The following is a 24,841-nucleotide window of genomic DNA, read 5'->3' as shown; positions in this document are numbered from 1 at the left end:
GCACTAATTTAAATGTAAATACATTTTACATTTATTACAATTATTGCAATATTGCATACAATTGTTGCAATATTAGTCAGTTACCTCTATCTGACACTTGATTTCTTTAACCAGGGTAAAGAGAAGTTCCTGCAGATTCTGCATCGCTACATGGAAGTACATGGAACAGTGTACTACGAGACACAGCGCCCCCCGGAGGTCCCTGCCTTCGTTAAGAACCATGGATTGCTACCTCAACAGGAGCTGCAGCAACTTCTGCGCAAGGCTAAGGTCTGCATACAGTGGAGCACTTGTTAAATAATGATGTAGGATAGTTTAATGATGTAGTAATGTGTGTTCCTGATGATAAAGCTCGATTTGTTTCGCTTATTTCTTCATTCCACAGCTCTTTATTGGTTTTGGTTTTCCCTATGAAGGACCCGCCCCCTTAGAAGCAATAGCCAATGGATGCATTTACCTGCAACCCAAGTTCCACCCGCCCCACAGCTCACTTAACCATGAGTTTTTCAGGGGGAAACCTACATCCAGAGAGGTGAGCTCTTAAACGAACTTCTTTGCTTGTGGTAATTATGGGGACTTTGTGAGACTTTGTGTAGTTTGTGAGGGTTATGTGTGTATGTTTGTGTTATGTTTGTTTTTATTTACATTAATGGGACATAGTTGTTGTGGTTCAAATGGTAGGGCATTATTGATTCTCTTAGTGCTGGGTTGGAGGGTGGATAATGTTTTTTTTTTTTTTGTAAATTAACACTGTAGAGTAAATTTAATGCAGTGGTATGTCTAAATTAGCACTTTGAGAGTTGTTCTAACTATTTTACATATAATTCATATAACATGTGACTAAAATGTGGTGTTGAATTAACTCTCAAAATATTAACTCTTCTGCTAGAGCTTTTTTTAGTTTCTAATCACCGTCAGAAAGCCTATGATTGTTTTAAATGATTTTTTTAAATTAGTTTATCTTTTTCTTATTTTAATTTTAAATTTATTTAATTTATTTTAATTTAATTATTTATTATTACTTTTGTTTTTTTTATTCTAATATTTTATATTTTCATTCTTGCTCTTAGTTCTATTATTCATTTTATCATTTCCTATCACTTCTACTATTATCTTTTTACTTATTTTATATCTTATAATTATTTTTACTTTTCATGTGTCAATTCATTTTTTATGGTATTTTAGAAATTTCTGTTTTAGTCATACATATTAAATGTTGATTTAAAATTAGTACTTCTTTTATTTATTTATTTATTTATTTTCTATTTTATTCCTTATTATTTCTAATTTATTAGTAAATGTTTTCAATCCCTTTGATGCTGTAAATGCTCAGCAACATTGTAAATGAGGGTCACCCTCAATGTTTTTCCCGAGTGAAAATAAAGGTTGATTAATTGATTGATTGATTTTGCTTTGTAGAGACCTGGACCATAAGATACCTTGGCATTTTGAATGGATCTTTTTCATTGACAAGCTATGAGGGAACCTGGGCTCTCAATCCCCTACGAGTCACGTATATACAGCTCTGTTTCTGAATTAGTTTCTCTGATTTTTTTTGTTTCTCTGAGTTTGAGTAAAATGAACATTGGTGTTTTATTCTATAAACTACGGACATTGTAAAAAAAATTGTACACTTTTGTAATTTAAAGCATTTATTTGCAGAAAATGAGAAATGGATGAATTAACAAAAAAGATGCAAAGCTTTCAGACCTCAAATAATGCAAAGAAAACTAGTTCATATTCATAAAAACCCTGGTTTTTGATCACAGTTTTATGCATCTTGTCATGTTCTTCTCCACCAGTCTTACACACTGCTTTTGGATAACTTTATGTCACTCCTGGTGCAAAAATTCAAGCAGTTTAGTTTGGTTTGATGGCTGTGATCATCCATATTCCTCTTGATTACATTCCAAAGCTTTTTAATTTGGTAAAACCAAAGAAACTCATCATTTTTAAGTGAAGTCTTGTTTGTTTGTTTTTTTCCAGAGCTGTATATGGTATGTATGGTGACAATTTTATGTATATCTCTGTAGGAGATGTAAAGAGGGTGTTGGCCTCTTCTACTTCTGCTTCCAGTTCTGCACAGGCCGATTTTTGTAAGATTAAGTGACGCTAACCCAAACCTGACAACCCACCAACATGCTGACACTGGGTCCCTCTGGATATTTTATGTGATGATGAGCTTTTTTTCCCCAGTGCTATTTGAACTATTCACAGCAGATCCTCAAGTACTGAAAGTAGCAACTTTGACAGTTTAGCATAGCAGAGAGCCCAGCAGAGACGTGAACTGCATACTGATCAAAGCTGCCTTGAAGATTCAGGCAACTTTCTTTGCTATTCATGAAGAAGCGAGACTTAAAGAGGGGCCACACAGTGAGCTACCTGAGGTCAGCACCTCATGTAAAAGGATAATATTCTGACAAATGTGTTTGAGTGCAGTTTTTGGGTAGTTTCACCAGAGTTTCACCAGAGCTTAAGGAGTATTCTGTTTTATTCTTTACAAAATGATCAGGTGTTGAAAAAAGTGGAAGAGTTAATAAACAAGATCTTACTTATTTAGAAGTGCAAGTAGAAGTCTAAAAATGCTTAATTTGACATGCAAACGATTTCAAGCACAGTACATAAAAAAGTCAGGGCTCTGATTCACTATGATCTGAGAATCACTGGTTTGCTTGCATCAGCAGCCGGAGTCTGAGAGAGAAAAAATTGGCTTACTGTGTAGAATGGAATGGGTGCTTTCTGTACTTATTACTCTCAGTGTGAAGTTGTCAGCACAGGCATCTGTTAGCTGATGTATTGGAGCTGGGGTGCTGTGCTTTCCTCCAAATGGGCTGTGATGCTACCTATTGATGCTACAGTTGGAAAAGAGGTGGAGTCTGACTTTACATGTATCAGAGGAGGCATGCGCTAGTCTTTACCCTCCTTTTCCACCCAAAAAAATCATATCAAATCAAAAGTTCAGATGAATTAGCTGAATATCATTGAGGTATATTTATTGTTTGTCTGTTGCAGGTGTCGTCTCAGCACCCGTATGCAGAGCAGTACATCGGAAGACCTCACGTAATGACCGTGGACTACAACAACTCAGATGAGTTTGAGGCGGCTGTCCAAGAGATCATGAGGTTGAAGGTAAGGTGAAGCAGTAGGAATTCATAATAAGTTTATTTGCATTTGTATATAAAATCTGTTTTGTAAAATGAAGTTTACTACAGACTAGTAGCTCTCCAGCCCAGAGGGTTGTTGAACCCAATTGCAGAACAGTTAATTTCAAAGCAGGAAAACCTGAGAAGAAAGACGCTGCCCCGGCAGGGAGCCCAAGAACGGGCAGAAAAACAAGAACAGGCGGAAGCTAAAGTCACGCCTAGCGCAACAGAGAGACAGGGGGGCATGTAAACAAAAGAAGCATTTTCTTTTTCTTTTTTTTTATCATCATTCATTATAGTTCAAACAACCTAACAGGCCAGATGTTTCATGCTTGCTGGCCACATCTGGCCCGCTGGCCTCCTATTGCCAACCCCTGGTCTAGACTTTCAGATCAATTACAGGAAGATGCGCCTTACAATCATCATCTGTTAAACAATGCAGAAGAAAACAGAACTGGTGTTGTGCCGAAACCTGAACCCCCTCCACCTGGGTGCATGTCTTGCATCAGTATGGAGTTCACTAATAAATCCTCTTCCACTTCTTCATGATGACATTACATAGCTGGTGGATATTAAGAGACCTTGTACTCCTCCACCTTCCATTTGAGGATGCCCTACAGATGCTCATATGGCTTTAGGTCTAGATACATCCTTTGGCCAGTCCTTCACAGAAGAGGATGTGCCAAATCGGAGTTGTGCCAAAACCTGAATCCCCTTCAACTGAGTGCATGTCTTGAAGCAGTATGGGCAGAAACGTTTATGCTGGTGATTGCTGTATCTACTGTAGCTGTAGATCCATCCAGAATTCTAGGTTAATCTGGTACATTCATTCTCCACAAAGGGGAGTCAAATTGTGGCAGAGAGGCAAAAATCAACACAACACTTGGAAGAAATGCAACTTCTTAGACTGACAACATTCTACAAACCAAGTAATAGTAGTGAAGTCTTAGTAGAAGCTATCTTTCTATGTAGACGATGATGACAGAACATTGGAAAGTTCTTAAATCCACTCATTAAACTACAATGTAAAACCAAAACTGTCTCAAAAATGTTAATTTTTGTTCTAGTTGAACCACATTCATCTGAGAACACAGGAGCCTTTATTTTATTTGCAGCACCTGCTAGAACATTATTCAATGACAACAGACATTTGTTTGCCATACACTGATTGATTGCAGCTGTTCCGATCGAGAGAGCAATCAGACATGAGCATTTACATGCCTATTAGTTGCTAATATCCTCCCTTTGAATGCACTATCAAAGAATTAATCCACTTCATTCAGCTCAGATCTTCAATCTGATTACCCTGGAACAGTAATTACAGTGTTTATACAATCATCCTGAATAAACTCTTACATTTACTGAAAGCATAATACAAGGCTGTAAACTATAACACATCATGATTGTTTTAGAGATTCCCGAATTTGTGCTCCAGATGAAAAAGCGCTGATTTTACACTGGTCAGTGCACTTATTGCTTTCTCTGTATTGAACCAGTCGCCAGATAATGGGGTCTAATTTATTTAATTATCTTCTCACCTGGACTTTTAAGGCCTTGATTACAAACTAACTACAATTATCTCTCAAAAAAATCCACCCATTTTCCAGCTTGTGATAGAGACTGCAGTTGTCTCTAATGTTTAATGTTTGAGTAAAATAAGCATTGTTATTTATATTGTCAAATATTGTCATTTAAAGCATTTATTTGCAGAAAATGAGAAATGTCTGAAATAACAAAAAAGATGCAGAGCTTTCAGACCTCAAATAATGCAAAGAAAACAAGTTTATGTTCATAAAGTTTAGTTCAGAAATCAATATTTGGTGGAATAACCCTCTTTTTTAATCACAGTTGTCATGCATCTTGGCATGTTCTCCGCCACCAGTCTTACACACTGCTTTTGGATAACTTTATGCCGCTCCTACTGCAAAAATCCAAGCAGTTCTGCTTGGTTTGATGGCTTGTGATCATCCATCTTCCCCTTGACTTTATTTTCCAGAGGTTTTCAATTTGGTAAAATCAACGAAACATATAATTTTTAAGTGGTCTCTTATTTGTTTTCAGAACTGTATATATACATGTTTACAGGATCAGTCAAAAGTTTAAAAGTTTCTCCAGACTTTAAGGAAATTTGAAAGAACACATATCAGGAAACAAAGCAACAGTAAGAGCCCTATTTTAGCAATCTATAGCCCCCCAGTCAATTGCAAATTGCCCACCTGGATTTAGAGCATGTTGGCGTGTCTTCAGTATTGCAAGGGCGCTAAAAATACTCTTTGCACAGCTCGAAACGCACAAAAGGCATGTACTAATTATTTTAATTAACCAATCAGTGTGTCAGTTGCCTTTCCCTTTAAGAAGCAGGTGAGCTCTGACTTTGGCACATTCGTATCTTAACAGCATGACCCTTTGTGTGTCACAGCAGAGGAAACTGACCTGCGTTCATGCTGTTAAGGTATGCCAGCAGCTCTTTTAAGGGAACAGCAATCTTAATTTACTCTTTATTCTGCATGGCACACCTGTAGGAATGGACTCTGCTGATTGACTTTTGCCTAGGTTAATTTCAGTCAGTGGCGCACTCGGGCTTTATCTAAACACACATAATTTCTACCCATCCTCATTTATTCCTGAACTTTGTCCTTTGTATTCCTTAATTTGTCAGCGTGGGCTCAAAGCGTGAAAAAAGACTTTTGACGGGGTGTAAGATAGCAAAGAGCATTGTGACGCGCCTTGTGCAGGGTGTACGATAGGGCTCTAGAACTCTAGAAGAGATGTGTTTAATAGTGAAAGTAAGAGCATTTCCACACATACACAATACGAAATGAACTTAAGGGATTGGGACTAAACATATATATATAGCCTTAAGAAAAGCACTTATCAGTAAGGTTAACCGGCAAAAACTGCTACAGATTGGTCTTCTGGTCTGATTCCAGATTTACCCTGTGGAGTTGCTGTTAAAAGCTGTTCAACATGTTTAGAGCTACTTGAATCTTTTTTTTTAAACACTGATAGATCCAATTGAACACCCTAAACCATTTTTCGGACCACCATGCAGCATGGACATGCAGCCCACCCACTACTCTGGAGGCAGTTTTCATTTAATTAAAGTGAGTTCTGCCAAACCTCATGCCTCCATAGAAATGCTTGGTTTCATAGGGTTAATCACTGTTTTATGGGCCACTACTCTGTGAGAGGGAGGAGCATTGTGAGCATTCAGTGGACTGACCATACTACACTTCTGTGTACACACACACACACACACACACACACACACACACTGCATTAGCTGCTTGTAGTGTCAATCAAAGAACATTCCACCACAACAGTTTACTGAAACCAATTAACCTCCCCTCCTCTCTGTCCTACAGTGAGATTGCTTTGTTTCTGTGTGTCACCGCCGATTTCGTGACGGCAGCGATTGAGATTTACAGAGAGCACGAGAGCGAGAGACACGGCAGGACTGGGCTTTGACTGACTGCAGCTTTAGTATAACATTAGAAATAAATGGTGTTGAAAGGTGTTCATTAGCAACAAAAGTCCTTTTCTCAGGGTTTACACTACAGTGGTTTTTGAAGTGTGTGTAAATATATTGTATTTTTTAATTTTATGAATAAACGTCAAATTTTTTGGTCTGTATTCATGCATAAAGAACACGGATTATAAGGCGCATTGTGCGACACTAGTAAGGAACAGGGGTGGCGCCATGTTTCCCTTCTAATTCAGCAGGTCTTGCTGGTAAAATAATTTTATAAAAATTAGACAGTAACAATAATAGATAAATGACAATAGTAACAATAATGTGCTTCTCCCAGGAAGTCAGCAACCACTTTAAAACTCTAATTCTTAATAAAAACATTTTCTTTTAAACTCAAACGAGTTCTGGACGTTAATCTACACAGATTTCTCTCCAGAAAACTGTTTATTTGGGTGAGTAAAGCACTTCCGTTTATTTACAGTAGGCTTAGGTTTCCAGATTTCCACTAAGGCTGGGTGCAGCAGCATTAGCATTAGTGGGTAACAGTCAATACTCTACACTGAGGAACCCTGGCTGCTCTGGTAAGCCAGGGAGATATTAGCTATTAGGTAGCTTGTTTTAACACAGTAAACGGACACAGACTACAGACCGATATACGTGTCTCTGAATGGTGAAAGACCTAGCACTTAGCGTGAATGCTTAAGCTGCTCCAGCAGTGCTAGCCAGTGTTAGAAGCAGGCTACAGGCCGATAATACTCACCTTTAAATGACAAAAGGGCTAGTGCTTAGTGCTTAGCGACTAATGCTAATGTTGCTTCAGCAGAGCTAGCCAGGGTTAGCAGCAGGCTACATACTCACCACTGAATGGGGAAAGAGCTAGAGCTTAGCACGATTAGCATCTAATGCTAATACTGCTCCAGTCTCAGTGCTGGAGAACTAAACTGAAACTCCTGTGTAACGCTGTACTTCAGCGGAATGGCTTTACTGCCCCTTACAACCTGAATGATAAAATTCATGCATAATGACTTAATGATTTTTGGGAAAATTAAAGGATTTAAGTGTGCCTTCCCTCACATTTTTGTAAATATGCCATTAATGCATAAACCACTGAACGAATTGTGCCAAAAGTGTTACCACCATTATTTTTTTTTAGCACTGCTTTAACTCTCTTAGGCAAAAGTTCACTAGAGAATTAACGTCCATGCCTCCATGAGGAGACCCTGTAATCCTCCACCTTCTGTTTGAGGATGCTCCTCAGATGCTCAAATAGCTTTAGGTCTGGAGACAACCTTGGCTAGTCCATCACAGAAGAGGATATGCCGAATCGGTGTTGTGCTGAAATCTGAATGTATGGGCACAAAGGTTTACGCTGGTGATCGCTGTATCTACTGTAGCTGTAGATCCACCCAGAAACACTCATTCTGCTGTGTGATGTGTGATGTGAGTGGGGCAGGGAGGCAAATTCAGCATAACACTTAAAAAAAGCAAAAATCCAGTGTTTTTTTTTCTTCATCTACCTCAGCAAGGCAGTTGTGTCATCATGAAGGTGTGTTAGGGTCTTTATCTCTGTGGAAAAAACGCCACGTGACCCAGTTTCCCGAAGAACTGGGATCATGTTTCTGTGTGTCACCGCAGATCTCATGACGGCAGCAGTTGAGATTTACAGAAAGCGCGAGAGCACGAGAGCGAGAGACACGGCAAGACTTGGCTTTGAAGTGAACGCGTCCAGAACGCGGTGGACTGAAGGGAGATGGAGAAATGCGGCAGGCCCAGTAAAGCTCCCCGCGTCTCTAAATATTTATGAACCTGCTCTAATTAATCTGCTGGGAGCATTTCCATATTTTTAGCGGCATCACTCGAGTGCTCTTTCATCTCCCGAGGTGTTTCTCAGCGACACCGCCGCCTGGCATCTCCAGACATTTCGAGGGAGAGCGAACTGTTTACGAAAAAGACCCCGTAAATCGAATCGGTTTAATCAAGTGTGCGCTTTGTTACAGATTTTCATTTGTGTCCGAGATAATTCACGTCCACGACAAAGGAAAATGAAAATGTGATTTATCGAGTCAGCGGTTCCTGACTGTCACCAAGCCAAAGGCAATTAAACCTGACGGGCTCGGCAATTACCACGTTTGTCTTGTTTTGACTAATGGGCTGAAATACCTTTTGATTGCAATTAAGTTGAATAATGACAAGCAAGGAGGAAAAAAGCACTTCAAACAATGATTTCAAAACAACGATCTGCAGTTCAATACAAGTGACTTGTGTTTCTCTCTCTTTGTGTGTGTGTGTGTGTGTGTGTGTATGTCCTCAGGTGGAGCCGTATCTACCATACGAGTACACATGTGAGGGGATGCTTGAGAGAGTGCACGCTTACATTCAACACCAGGTGGGTACATAGATCAGATATATATATATATATTTATATATATTGAACCCTCTAACTGCTCTGAACACTGAATATAAATCATTCTGGATGAATAGACGTACAATATTGTGAAAAAGCAATACTTTGTTTTTCCTTTTTTTAATCATACATTTTTCAGATTAACAAACCCATTTGAACATCAGACAAATATAACCTGTGTAAATATTAAAAGCCATTTTTAAATGATTATTTCATTTATTAAGAGAAAAAAAAATCTATTCAAACTAACCTGGCACTGTGTGAAAAAGTCTTCGCCCCCTAAATATTATAACTTGGTTGAGCCCCCTTGGCAGCAACAACAGCATTTGTGATAACTGCCATTTCTGTGAAAGAGGAATTGTTTTAATTCAGCCACATGGAGAGGTTTTAAGCTTAAGGTCACAGACTGATGGCTGAACATTCTCCTTTTGGATTTTCTGGAAGAGAGCAAAACGTATGATTTACTAATTACATCAAGTTGTCCAAGTCCAGAAGCAGCAAAGCAGCCCCAGACATCACACTACCACCACCATGTTTTTTTTTTTTTAAATGTGAGATGGGCATTTGTGTTCTTTTTGGTCTCTTTCTTATTATTGAATCATTAACACTGACCTTAACTGAGGCAAGTGAGACCTGTAGTTCTTTGGATGTTGTTCTGGGTTCTTTTATGACCTTCTGGATGAGTTGCCTGTACCTTTTTTAGTAATTTTAGCCACTCATTTGTAAATAATAGCTCTCACTGTGGTCCAAAATAATTTGCAACCTTTTCCATACTGATAGATGATCAATGACTTTGTTTTCTCATTTGTTCTTGAATTTTCTTCAGATCGAGGCATAATGTGTTGCTTTTTGAGATCTTTTATTTTGCTTTGTGTTGTCAGACAACACATTGAGTCCTTGATTCTACAGGTTTGGCAGTAATCAGGCAGATTTCTTTTTCCCTTTATAAATAAAATCAAATTTTAAAATCCCTTTATAAATAAAATAATTTTTTTTTTAGTTTTTTTCCCCTTTCTCTTACACACACACACACACACACACACATTCCTTATCACACACACACACACACACCTGCCTGTGATGTGTCATTAACTCTACTACATGCAGTGCAAGCCCTTCCTAATCACACAATGCAGCAGACTGATTACAGCCTGATTCACTGCTATTGAGCTGAACACACCAGGAACACAACGTGAATGAAAGAAAAAAGAAAAAAATCAACCACATTGAGGAAAAAGAGAGAGAGAGAGAGAGAGAGAGAGAGAATGGCAAAGAAGGGTAGTGTAACAACAGACGAATAGAATGTGTATATGTATATGTATATTTCAATGTGTTTTCTTTCTTTTTATGATTTTATGAATAAAGTCATTGAAGTCATTCAGACTATGAAGCAACATATAAGGAGTCATGTAGTAACGTAGTAAAAGTGTTAAATAAACCAAAATACTGTTTACTTGCAGATTCTGAGGCTAGTAACTGATGAACCTATCCTGTGCAACAGAGATAACTCTTGGTCCTCCGTCCTGAGGCGGTCCTGACGAGAGCCAGTTTCATCATAACATTTGATGGTCTTTGTCATGACACTTGAGGATACTTTCAAAGTTTCAGCATAGTTCATTCTTTCAGACTGACTGACCTTCATTCTTTTTCTTTAGGTAGTTGAGTAGTTCTTTTATATCAATTTCATTGAAGTTTTTTAAAAACATTTTACAGAAAACAGCACATACAAAATCTCATGTTTCTTCACAGCATCTTTTGTTACATACAATAATAAAAGTGAAAGTAAAACAAATATGTTACATTAACATAATCATTTATTTTACAAAATCCAAAACATATAAAATAAAACAGGGATTTTACCAACATCATTTAAATATTTTTCAAAATCTTATTCTTATTTGTATCAGAAATCCAGTTGAGTAGTTCTTGCTATAATAAAGATAATAGAACATTGCTATAATAGAACATTACTCAAACAGGGCTATTTACTGTATATTGACTCTACCTCTTCACAACTTTACAACTGATGCTCTCAAACACATTAATAGGCAAAGAAATTAAAGCAATTAACTCAGGTTTTCTTTGTCTGATATTAATGTTTGTATAATCTGAAAAATGTAAGTATGACAAAAAAATAAACTGTAGGGGGCAAATACTTTCACTCATTTTTTTTTTTTTGTTTTTTTTCCCCTCTTTCTTACACACACACACACACACACACACATTCCTTGGCACACACCTGCCTGTGATGTGTCATTAACTCTCTATCCTGTGCAACAGAGATAACTCTTGGTCCTCCTTCCTGAGGCCATCCTGATGAGGGCCAGTTTCATCATAACATTTGATGGTCTTTGTCTTTGAACTTTTAAAGTTTCTGTATACTTATTTTTTTCAGACTGACTGACTGACCTTCATTTCTTAAAGTATTTTTTTCTTTAGTTAGTTGAGTATTATTTTGCCATAAAATGGATTTAGAATGTTACTCAAACGGTTAGGGGTTAGGGTTATTCACTTATTTACTGTATACCAACTCTACCTCTTCACAACTTTACAACTGATGCTCTCAAACACATTATTAAGAGACAACAAATTCAAGTTATTAACTATTGATAAGTTCAGCACAGCTGTATTTAAAAGCCTGAATTCCAGGTGACTCTACCTCATAAAGCTGACAAAAAATGTCAAGATGTACAAAGCTTTATTTATCTAAGCAGGAGTTGCTAGTTTGAAGAATCTAAAATATAAAACATATACTGGTTTGTTTAACAAATGTTTCTTATTTATTCTTCATAGTTTGGTTGACTTTACTAATAATCTACAGTGCTAAACACATGCTCATAATCTAACAGCACATATTTTTGGACCTAATTTGATGCCAATTACACAATAACTTTGCTTTGATTTATCAGCTATAGTATGATTTACAGATAAAAATGTGAAATTTTAGAAATTGCACTTACTGAAGTCAAAACATTGATTCTCTTCCATGCCTTGACATGATCAAAAAACTTCATTAAGATCCTTTCACAGGATTTGAAACTTTACCCAGTCAACAGCCCTCTAATGCTGAACTGTGATTGATAGTGTGTGTTTAATCGAAATGACATGGTCTTGATTAATCTCTCGCTGTGCATTAGCAGCTACGCTCCCCTCTCGACCTTCACACTTCAGAAGTGATGAACATTATAAAACATATCCCTGTTTAGTTAGGAAAAGAGCAGCGAGTCTCGCCGGATTTGGAGCTTAGTTTGGAGCATTGAAGAATGTTCACACGTTGTGCGTGAGACTCACGTTTGTATTATGCAGAGTTTCTGAATGTGATGAAGTTTCACACTTACTGTGTTTCAATGAAAAGAATTAATGTAGCATCAGATCAGGGATGGAAGCTGTCATCATTATGACTGTTTTTAGATTAAAGTATAATTTATAGGGATATTTCCAGTATTTTAAGGGACTAGGATCTGTTTTTTTTTTTTTCTTTTCTTGGTCCTTTTTGATCCTGTTTTGTGTTCTCGCTTGTCTTCCTCATGCCAGGTTCACACTACACAACTTTTTGAGTGGTCAGTCGTTTTGCTGTTGTGCTGTAATCGCCTTGAGTCCTTCAGTTGTTGAGACTTTCACACTACACAACTAATCAGTGACACAGGGGCAAAAAAATATGGAAAGAAAATTCTTGTGTTGTTTATTTTATAGTCTTATTATTTGCCTCTTAGTACTTTTTTAAAGTACACAGTTTATGGTGCATTATAATCGATTATAATTGATAATTCTTTTTTTTTTTCATCTCTCTTGTTTTCTACAGGAGTTTTGCAGTCCAGAGGCTCCGTTTCCTCCAGTCAATGCCTCCAGAGTTTGGCCTGGGGGTCCGTTCACTCGGTTACCCAACTCCACGCTCCTGGGCTGGGCGGGGAACTCCACAGCGCTGCCCTGCTGGCCTCCGTTAAGTGCCCTCAGACTCATGGTATCTGCAGAAGGCCAGTCGTGTGTGGAGGCGTGTCAGAGCTCAGACCTGGTGTGTGAACCAGCCTTCTTTCGCTTCATCAACAACAAGGAGGCGCTGAGCAAGTGAGTGTTTCTTATACTGAACACTGAATTCTCAGTTCTGTCAGCGTAACTGAGGTTAAGCTCAGACTGCTGTACAGTGTGAGGAGAGAAAGCACAGCAGCCGGCCGTAGAAACAGAGCTATAAAAACTACATTTCAGATATTCTCCCATACTGAGCACAGTGACTTCTATTCATATTTTTCTGTCCTGGATTAATAGATTTTTTAAATGAAATAAAGTGCCGATGGGTTTGGGTTCTTCATGTCCTGGTGATATTGGTCTTCAATATTCTAAGAAGCGCTAAGAAAAATACGATAAAATACAATTAAAAATATTGTTATATGGCCCATCTCTAATTTGAACCAATCAGCTAAATAAGTTAAAAGTTTAAAAGTTAAAGTTTAGCGTCTAGCTAGCTAATATACTGACTTTAGCGGCAAGTGAGCTAACCTACTAACTTTAGCGGCAAGCTAGCTAACATACTAATGTTAGCAGCAAGATAGCTAACATACTGTTAGCAGCAAGCTAGCTAACCTGCTAACTTTAGCAGCAAGCTAGCTAACATACGAATGTTAGCAGCAATCTAGCTTACATACTTACTTTAGCTAGCTAAAGCGAGATAGCTAACATTACCAGGGATAGAACTAATGTTAGCAGTAAGCAAGCTAACATTAACGGCGAGTTAGCTAACATACTAACATCAGCAGAATATATGGTATATTTTACGGTAACTGGACTGAGTGAAACCCAGGGACACAACTAAAATGTGTATGTGTATTGAGTATAGATAGTATGGATTTATTATGAGAAAAAAATATTTTAAAACATATATTGGGATTTGGAGTCACACAACAATGCAAAAATATACTACATCCCGGTAGGATTTTAAGAAATTCAAGCACACACTGTTAAAAAAATGTTAAAAAAAAAAAGAAAAACGGTCATTTTCCGGCAGCAGGGGGCGCCAGAAAATGTCTGTAAAAAAAACAGAAAATCACATTTAAATGTCACATTTAAAACAGATATAAACCATAAAAAAACAGTTATTGTATTTACTACGATTAACAACTATTACTGTCATTTTAGAACTTGTCCTATTTATTAATTCCATTAATAATCTATATTAATATATCTATCTATAATCTTTATCTATAATCTTTTACTTTAAACAGATTTTAATTCTTAAAAAAGTGCCATATACTCCTTATTAAAGGGAATAATTATTCATTTTACAAGAACTTGTCTTATAATTACATGAAATATTTCACTTTTAACATATTTTAATTCTTAACAAAGTGTCATACTCTCCTTATAAAAGAGAATAATTATTAATTTTACATCAAACTGTCCTATAATTACATTAAATCTTTCACAGCTGTTAACTGGAAGCCATTCCAGGTGACTTTACCACAAAAATGCCAAGATGTGCAAAGCTGTGATCTAAGCAAGATGTGCTACTTTGGATAATCTAAAATGGAACTGTTTTTCTGTTGTTTTTTTTTGCATACATCCCTGAAGCCTGATGTAATAAAGCATATACAGTTCAAATAAACAACATAAAAACAAGCTTTCATACCATCAATACAATATAATAACCAGAAATCACACCAGAGACTAGATATTGCCATCGTCTAGCACACGACAGCGTGGACTACAGTTATAAGATTGCGGATATTGCACAGTTCACAGAGGGCCAGCTGTTGTGATTTCATTATAAGCTAGCAGGAGCAGGAACAGTTGATAAGCAGCAAAGGGCACCTTCCTCCGGGCTTCATCCTGCTATAGGAAGCAGAGAGAGGGGCTCGTGTATGAAGACCTACATTTCATACGAGTTGGAAGGAGCCACAGTGTCATGGAAGTGTGTATGAGAAGAGTGGATCTCGTTACCACCCTGCCAGTCTCAACAAAGACCAGCAGCATGTCTCTTTCCCTCGCTATTATCCTCCCTCACTCTCCCCAGCCTTTACTATCTCACCTGTCTTCACTTCACCCACCACCTCTCTATATTTAACCCGTCCTTTCATCTGTCTTTTACTCCACGGCTTTTTTCATCTTCTTCTTTCTCCTTCCTTTTTATTCATCCATTCAATTTCTTTTTTTGTTATTTTCAAGCATAATCTTTTTTCATACACCCTCATAGCTGCCTTTTATTCCACCTTTCTTTCTTTTTTTCTTTCTTTTTTTGGTGACAGAATGAACAAACTACAAACTAGTGCCCTAGTTTCCAATACATTTCCTCAGCATGTTTTCAGCTAATGCTGTTAGCAGCTAATGCTACTTTTTATTGCAAGTTTATAATTTGCTATCCTGGTAGAGTTTAAAAGGTAACCAAACCCCCTGATTTTAGCTGACTCCACCCTCAGCTCAAATTTGAAAAATGCTTTACAAAAGTGGGACGGTTTGCTTAGGAGGGGCGCTGGGTGATGTATGGGTTTAGGGGGCAGGGCATTAAGAGGAGAGCTGATTAGGCTAAGATAAAGCAGTAGCAGTGTGGCTCTTATAGAAGTGAGGTGCAGATGATTGGACGTCACCAGGGGGGAGGTATTATTTTTTGACTGATGCTATTAATGAAAAAATATCAGTTTGAACATTGTTGTTTTATTCTATAACTATTGACAAATGAAAAATACGCAGTGCTCTCAGACCTCAAATATTGCAAAGAAAACTAGCTTTTTTATTGATTTAAAAACATCAATACTGATGTTTTACCTCAGAAATAATTTCCTAAATTTAATTTTAAACAACTTTCATGCGTCTTGGCATGTTCTCCATCAGTCTTACACACTGCTTTTGGGTGACCTTTCTCCACTCCTGAAGAAATAATTCAAGCAGTTCAGATTTGTTTGACGGCTTGTGATGATTTATCTTCCTCTTAATTACATTCCAGAGGTTTTCAACGGGGTTCAGGTCTGAAGTTTGGGCTGACCATTGCAGGATTTTGATCTGGTGGTACTACATCCACACCTTGACTGATCTATCCGTGTGGCATGGAGTATTGTCCTGCTGGAAAAACACTAGTCCTCAGAGTTAGGGAACATTTCATTCATTTCAGAGTTAGGGCTTGATTCATGCGTCATTTACAAAGATGAATCCGCCAGATTCCATGCTTTGCTGAAGCATCACCATATCATCACCAATCCTCCATCAAATTTCACAGTGGGTGCTAGATATTGTGGCTTGTAAGTCTCTCTGGGTCTCTGTCTAACAATTAGATAAGCAGGTGTTGGGCAAAGATGAAAATTGGACCCATCAGAAACAATGATTTTACTCCAGTCTTCTATGTTTTTTTTGCAAACTTCAGCCTGTTTATTATTTGCTTCTTATGAATGAAGGGATTTTGTTCAAGCTTTTTAGCCCTGCCTCTAGTAGCCTGTTCTTTCCATGCACTTCAGCCCATCTGTCATTTGCCATTCTTTTTGTAGGTCACTGCATGTCATCCTGCAGTTGCTGACTGACATTTAAATAAATTGAAGGTTAGTCTCCAGATTTGAACCCTATTGAAAACCTCTGGAATGAAGTCAAGAGGATGATAAGATTAACATAAGGTTAAGAAGTCAAGAAGTCACTTGGTTCGTTAATTACCTTAATTAGAGTCCAGCTTTGTATAATTTGTATAATTTATATCTACATGAGTATAAATACTAAGGGTGTCACGATTTCGATATTTCATCGAAATCGATCGAAATTATGTCATGGTTTCGAACTTCAAAGTAATAATACTTTTGGTACCTTAAGGAGCATCTTTCTCTCAGATAAAATTAATAATATATCTTTGTTAAAGAAAAAGGGACCGAAAAGGTCTTAAAGTCTTATTTTTCATGTTTAACTGTTATAGTAGGATAAAGTTCAGTTTGTTAAGGCTCTAATTGTTCTATTATTTTGTACATGACTGTTCCTGTTTTTTTTATTATTTATTTTGTTATGTTGCACATTGCTGTTTTAATAGTGCACACTGCTGCTACCTAAAAAAGCCACTAGATGGCATTACATATATATCTTAATTAAATTATTTAAATTTGACCATTAGTGCCTAATGTGGTGTATTACAGATCACTTGTATCACTTTGCATCACTTATATCAAGCCCACCTTTTGAAATAAGGTATTGTAAATTTGATTAATCAAACCAATGACTGACCATAGACTAATCTAAAACTGGCGTAGACCTCTCTGCTGTAAAAAAAAAGAAAATCGAGAATCGAATCGTGACCCTAAAATCGGAAATAAAATCAAATCGAGGATTTAGAGAATCGTGACACCCCTAATAAATACACCTGTTCTGTGAAGGCCTTAGTGGTTTGTTTAAGAACACTAGTGAACAAACAGCATCGTGAAAACAAAGAAACTCACCAGACAGGTCAGAGATGCAGAGATGCAAATATGGCCTTTATGGAGGAGTGGCAAGAAGCAAACCAAGAAAAATGTTGTTGAAAGTAAGACATGATGTTTTGCAGATCACCCAAAAGCAGTGTATAAGACTGGTGGAGGAGAACATGCCAAGACACATGAAAGCTGTGATTAGAAACATGGTTAAATATTGATTTCCGAACTTGAGTTGTCTGTTTTCTTTTAGAATTGTACATATCTTCCCATCCCTTACCTTTTATCTTACTTTTCTTTCTGATTTCTTTGTCTTTTCAGGCTTGAGATCCAGTGTGAGGTGGTGGAGCTTGAGATGAACCACATCTTCCCAGCGTATTCCGTCACCAGGGGCGAGTGCGGCCTGCAGAAGGAAACCCTCCTGTTCAGCTGCGCCGGCTTCAGCGGTAAATACAGACGCATATGCCCCTGCAGGGACTTCCGCAAAGGCCAGGTGGCGCTATGCAGGGACTGCTTATGATGACGGAGGCGTCTACTGTCCAGACCAGCCGTCCGAGTCTGGAGAAAGCCGGAGTGCACCAGGTTCCTCTAGGTCTTCTCCGTTCCAGAGGTCGTAGCCAACATGTAGCTCCATCTACCACCCAGGCGGAGGCTGGCACACAGCTGAAGCTAGCACCCATGAAGGCTAGCTAGCACCTGAAAGAGGAGAAAGTGGAGAAAGCTGTTTGCTAACATTCTGGGTATACCTATTCCAGTTTCTCTGAAAGAAGAGTAGGAACACGCCCAGTCAGAGCTGCTGGACAAGTCAAATCTTATGCTAGCATCAGGACACAGGGCTAGCATGTTGGTGTTTTCTACCAAAATGTTTCAGTATAGTTTTCTACAGGAAATGCTACAATAACTACAGTTTTTAGCCCCTAAATAGCTAAAATAATGTTTTTCAACCCTGATCCTGGAGTGCTTTTGCCCTGTTGTGATGCTTTACTAGTGCTGCACTCTAAACTAAATCTTAGTAAGTAAAATGGTCTATTTTCAAAGCAATATGTCTTATTTTTTTCTCTAATAAGAATTTAGTCTTAATAAGCATCTTTAAGCAACTGTAAGATTATTTTGCTTAGCTAGTTTTTTACCTTATTTTAAGCAATTTGAACTTAAAATAAGCATTAAAAAGTCACTAGCCATGTTTTTCTGATCCTTATGTCCAAATTTAAGCCACAAAATCAGTAATTAAAGTCTTACTTCACTCCTTTTTTTAAATTATAAGAAATCTAACAAAAAAAAATTGCTTACCCCATTGGCAGATTATTTAGTCTAATATAAGTATATATGTCTCAATTTACGTACATGTTATCAAGTTTTTGCCAAAGAAAAAAATAGAATCTGGGAAAATATGAACACATTAATTACAACATACACTAGGGGTGTAATGGTACAGAACATTCACAGTTCAGTTCACACCTCAGTATAAACCCCATGGTTCTGTGCGTTTTCGGTACGGTTGGTGAAAAAAATAAAGAGGCATTCTTTATAGCTTTACCTTTATTAACTTCATAATAACAATGAATTTTTATTCTAACCATGTTTTGTTTTTTGGGATGGATGAAACAAACAAACAATTAACCTGACTGTGGCGCTTTATTAAAAACAAAAACAACAGCATTACTTTAACTGCTTAAACTACAAATATGAGATCTTTTTAAAGAAATATCAGTATTAGAATATCAAAATTAAATTAGATTAATGTCAGTCACCTAAAAATGAATGAAAATAATGATTTCTTTTTTTAATGCTGGAATATCTCATTATTATTGTGAGGGGAGAGGAATAATATAATAATAATGTAGTGTGGTTTAGGTCTGGCAGACTAGATCATTTTGTGCTGTATTATAATATCTCAGAGAGAGAGAGTGAGAGACAGACAGTGAGACAATTCGAGGGAAAGAGAGAGAGCGAGCGAGAGAGATAGATACACACAGTACGAGCGCCTAACCCTGCGTTCACACTGGAAAGCGACAGGCGACCTGCAGCAGTGTGTGGACAGTCTGAATGATCTGATGATTTCTGTGCACGCTCTCTGCTTGTGAGCTTCAACTTCCAGTCAGAGCTAAACATCTCAGAGTAGGCTATGGGCTAGGTCAGTAGCGAGTTGCTAATAGCAACAGTGCCACACCTACACTTTCCGGGTTTCGTTCATTGGATCCACATGTCTCCTATAGACTGCCTGTGTACCGTGTATTCTGCGTGCGTTTGCACGAACCGAACTGTAACCCCGTACCGTGGCGGTTTGCGAAGAACATACACATACCATTACACTCCTGATATACACTATATTGACAAAATTATCCGCTCGTCTACTTTGGCTTGGATGCAGCTGCTTTTTTCTCACTGTTGAGCTAATCTTAAGGCCACATTGTTGTTTTCATTCCCAGTCACTTCCAATTTTAGTGTCACTCACATGCATTTAGTACCGATTGTTATTATTTTTTTTATTTCTAATTTTTCCCATTTTCTCCCCAATTTACACGGCCAATTACCCAACCCACTCATTAGGACTCCCCCTATCACTAGTGATGCCCCAACACACCAGGAGGGTGAAGACTAACACATGCTTCCTCCGATACATGTGAAGCCAGCCACCGCTTCTTTTCGAGCTGCTGCTGATGCAGCATTGCCGAGCTCGGCTTGCTGTGCGGTCAGAGGACAGCACAGCGGCTCGGCTCCGGTACATCAGCTCACAGACGCCCTGTGCTGCAGACATCACCATAGGAGTGATGTGGGGAGAGAGCGCCATCTACCCACCCAGAGGGAGCAGGGCCAATTTTGCTCCCTCTAACGCCGGCAGCTTGATGGCAAAGCTGCATGAGCCGGGGTTCGAACCTGCGACCTCCTGCTCATAGTGGCAGCGCTTTAGACCGCTGGACAACTCGGTGCCTACCGATTGTTCTTTTAAGATGGCTGTGGCAGTGCCAGAGGTCAAACGACAAACACAAGTAACTAAATCTGAAAATAAAGAAACCAAAATATATAAAACTATTCTAATGTTCTGTCACCAAAACAGAAGAAACAAAATGTCACACACACTCTACTTTTTCCAAAAGATGAAAAATAAGAAAGTACAACAAAACAAGCATGAGCTTGAGGTTTTTCCAGGTCATGAAAGGGGAGGAGCCCTGAACATCTGTCCCAGCTCAGGCTTTATACAGGCCTTTATTTCGAGAGCTACTACACACTATAAATAAGACACAAATTGGAAAAGATGTTAATTAGAAGCTGGAAAAAGCACTCAAACATTCAGGGTAGAGAGCACTCAAGATCCAGGGTTGTAAACCTCCAAGATAAACACCAGTCCACTGGCCTGCGATCGTCAGTTTGACATATTTGGAGCAAACAAAGCTTTCTGTTTGCACTGATTTGCTGCTACTCGATAACAAGGTTCAAGAACCACAGAAAAGGACGAGGACCCGGCTTCCTCGTATGTGGAGCATTCTGATAACGACTCAAAGCAGGACGTCCTTGCTTTCTCTGCAGGCTCCACCCACCTCCACCACCAGAGATGGATTCATAAAAGCGGACTTCTCTCAAAACAGACTTATCTTACCTTGGGGTGATGCAATCTTCGATCTGCACAAAATGAACTCGAAAAAGCAAAAAGATTATTTTTTAAAAGGAGTCAAATGTTTAAAGCACTGTTTGAATGCAAACTGTGAATTTTTATGAATACAGGTTTGTGAATTAAGTTATGATTAATAAAATGAAGAGAAACACATTTCTTTGGGCTTTTTTTATATTAAGGCTTGTCTGATTTAGCTTTTTGAACTAGTAGCGTCTTGTGCTCACTCCTTCGCTTCACCTTACCTGCCACTATTTTCCTAGTCACTGAAGGACATCTTAAATATTTAATTCTGTAGACTGACATGGAAAAATTATTTTACTTTCTGTAAATGCTCTCAGACTATTTTATTAATCTGAAGTTTGATAAGAAAATACATTTGTAAATGTTTTCTAAAAATGAAGATAAAGTGAAATGTATCAAGAGAACTGGTCCCATGCTACAGAGCCACTGATATTTGTTGAGCACCAAATATGTGCCCTCATTTTGCTTGGGTATAGAGCAAATATGTGGTAAGCACCAGTTACTAAGAGGTGAGCACTGAATACGTGCCCTCATTTTGCTTGGGTATAGAGCAAACATGGTAATCACCAGATACATTGTTGTGAGCACACATCTACAATGTGGTGAGCAACAGATACTATGTTCTAAACACCATATACTATGTGGTGAGCACCAGATGCTATGTGGTGAGCACCAGATACTATGTGGTGAGCACCAGATACTATGTGGTGAGCACCAGATACTATGTGGTGAGCTACAGATACTATGTTCTAAACACCATATACTATGTGGTGAGCACCAGATACTATGTGGTGAGCACCAGACACTATGTAATGAGCTCCAGCTACAAAGTGGTAAGCACCAAATATGTGCACTCACTTTGTTTGGGTATTGCAAATATATAGGGTGTAATAGATACTATGATGTGAGCACCAGATACTATGTGCTTAACACCATATACTGATGAGTGCTAGACACTATGTAGTGAGCTCCAGCTACTAAGTGGAGAGCACCAAATATGTGCACTCACTTTGATTTAAGTATAGTGTTTGTTTTGTTTGGGTATAGTGCAAATATTTGGTGAGCACCAGATACTATGCAGTGAGCAAAATATACTATGTGGTGAGCACCAGCTACTAAGTTGTGAGCACCAAATATGTGCACTCACTTTGTTTTGAGTATAGTGCAAATATTTGATGAGCACCAGATACATTGTTGTGCGCACAACATATTATGTGGTAAGAGCTGTGTACTATGTAGTGAGTTCCAGCTACTAAGTGGTGAGCACCAAATATGTGCACTCACTTTGTTTGAGTATAGTGCAAATATTTGATGAGCACCAGATACATTGTTGTGCGCACAACATATTATGTGGTAAGAGCTGTGTACTATGTAGTGAGTTCCAGCTACTAAGTGGTGAGCACCAAATATGTGCACTCACTTTGTTTGAGTATAGTGCAAATATTTGATGAGCACCAGATACATTGTTGTGCGCACAACATATTATGTGGTAAGAGCTGTGTACTATGTAGTGAGTTCTAGCTACTAAGTGGTGAGCACCAAATATGTGCACTCACTTTGTTTGAGTATAGTGCCAATATGTGGTGAGCAACATGTGTTATGCAGTGAGCAAAAGATACTATGAGGGGGAGCATCAGATACAATTTAGTGAGCAAAAGACACTATGTGTGAGCACCACATACAATTTAATGACCACTAGTTATTAAGTGGTGAGCACCAAATATGTGCACTCACTTTGTTCGGGTGGAGTGCAAATACTGTATGCGGTGAGCTATAGATACAATGTGTTGAGAACCAGCAGATACAATTTAGTGAGCTCCAGCTACTAAGTGGTGAGCTCCAGATATTATGAGGTGATCTCCTGATCTTAGGGGCAGTGCTTTAGACAGCGGGACCACTCAGCACCCCAGCAATATTGAATGGGACTATAGTCAAATTTACTATTGTCAATTTTTTTTCCGCTTGTTGTTGAAGAACATCTCAGTTGTTTTGTCTGAAGTTTAAACGGGAGTGAATTTCTCATTAGGAAACTTCAATTTGCACTTAAGACCCTTTTATTTCATTCCATTTGCTCAAGATTTGATAGGAAAATTCTCTGATGAATTAGCCATGAAATGTTCTCAGCTTTTAATGAAATATGAATGTATCAATAGGACCTGTTCCATGCTGTTTTAAGATTAGATAGACTGAGTTGTAAATTTCACAGCGGCACTCGGCAGCAGCAGGGCAGTAATCTTTGTTGAAGGAAATTCGGAGTTGAGGGAGGTTTACAATCACTATTATTTACATTACATTACATTACATTTCATTTGGCAGACGCTTTTGTCCAAAGCGACTTACAGTAATGAAGTACAAAGTAATAGGAATTTAGATAACCCATTTTTAGATAGGGCTTAAAGGAGGTCGAAGGGAAATAGATAGAGAAGGGATAGAGGAGTGAAGGAGGGGAAGAAGGAAATGGGGTTAGAAGTAGTTAGTGTGTTAGAGGTGTTAGGAGAGTAAGTGCTCTTTGAAGAGCTCTGTCTTCAGGAGTCTCTTAAAGATAGCGAGAGATTCTCCTGATCTGGTAGTGGAAGGTAGTTTGTTCCACCATTGGGGAACTCTGTATGAGAACAGTCTGGATTGCTTTGTGTGAGTGTTTGGTAAAGCGAGGCGACGTTCATTGGAGGAGCGCAGCGGCCTGGAGGTAGCGTAAGCCTTCAGGAGTGAGTGCAGGTAGGAAGGAGCCTGTTCTGTCATCACCTTGTAGGCGATTGTAAGAGTTTTGAATTTGATGCGAGCAGCAACTGGTAGCCAATAGAGCTCAATGAGCAGCGGGGTGACATGTGCCCGTTTTGGTTGGTTGAAGACCAGACGTTCTGCTGCATTCTGGATCATTTGGAGTGGTTTTAGTACGCAGGCCGGGAGGCCAGTTAGCAGGGCATTGCAGTAGTCGAGGCGTGAGATGACGACTGCTTGTACCAGGAGTTGGGTGGCCTGTTGCGTCAGAAACTGTCTAATTTCCTGATGTTATAAAGCGCGAAGCGGCAGGATCGAGCAACCGAGGCCACATGGTGCGTGAAGGAGAGCTGGTCATCAACCATAACACCCAGGTTTATTTATTCATAAGCCAAATCTTGTTTTTTTTTTTGTTCGGCGCAGGATGACTCTCCTGGGCGCTGATGAAAAAAGGCTTTATCCCGTTTTACAGATCTTATTTTTTGGAGCCATCTGAACACAAAAGCTGCGGAGAGAGTACAGAGTCAGAGTCAAGGACACTGAAGGGTCAGGTGTGTGTGGGTGTGTGCTGGTGTGTGTGTGCGTTTATGTTTACAGCTATTTGCGGGGGTGAAATTCTCACATTTAATAAAGGTACGTATCTCTCTGCCTTTGGGGAGATTAAAGACTGTGTTGGGCTGGATGGACAGGTAATAACTTTGGCCCGCTGGCAGCTAGTGGACTAAGCTTCGCCTCGGCCCCGGTCCTGGGAGCTGACCCTCAGTGTTATTGAAGGTGGATGTTGCGGCGAAATGATGTGCTCTGGAAAAAAAAAGTCATAGTTCAAATGTGTCCATAAGCTCTAAAAAACTGCAGCATAAGCTTTTAAATCCTAATGCAAGCCAATTTTAATCAGTTATGGTTAGAAATGTCTGTAATATCTAACTGTAATTTTGACTGGTTAAATGACTATATAAAAATATATAATTTACTGTGTGATAAATTCTATGTGAGCGAAATCAATTTTAAGCTTCTTTTCAGTGACAGGGTTCATACACTTTTCAACTAATACATTTCCATGATTTTTCCAAACTTTTGCGGCAAATTTTCATAACCGTACAGTATTTA

General features: G+C 38.5%; 1 protein-coding gene across 1 annotated transcript in view; it reads left to right on the top strand.

The window, feature by feature from the left end:
- LOC103031728 (alpha-1,6-mannosylglycoprotein 6-beta-N-acetylglucosaminyltransferase B) overlaps positions 1–21,148 on the top strand; it is a 240,802-nt gene extending 219,654 nt beyond the window's left edge. The window contains exons 13-18 of the mRNA XM_022664078.2: positions 115–270; positions 386–532; positions 3,013–3,129; positions 8,927–9,001; positions 12,822–13,084; positions 17,704–21,148. Of these exons, the coding sequence (XP_022519799.2) occupies positions 115–270; positions 386–532; positions 3,013–3,129; positions 8,927–9,001; positions 12,822–13,084; positions 17,704–17,902 (957 nt within the window). The 3' untranslated portion in view covers positions 17,903–21,148. The remainder of the gene's footprint in view (positions 1–114; positions 271–385; positions 533–3,012; positions 3,130–8,926; positions 9,002–12,821; positions 13,085–17,703) is intronic.
- The last annotated feature ends 3,693 nt before the right edge of the window (positions 21,149–24,841 follow it).

This window comes from Astyanax mexicanus, chromosome 5 (assembly GCF_023375975.1).
Source record: "Astyanax mexicanus isolate ESR-SI-001 chromosome 5, AstMex3_surface, whole genome shotgun sequence".
NCBI classification, from domain to species: Eukaryota; Metazoa; Chordata; class Actinopteri; order Characiformes; family Acestrorhamphidae; genus Astyanax; species Astyanax mexicanus.
The sequence above is the reverse complement of the archived record's forward strand: the minus strand, read 5'-3'. Positions and strand labels throughout refer to the sequence as shown.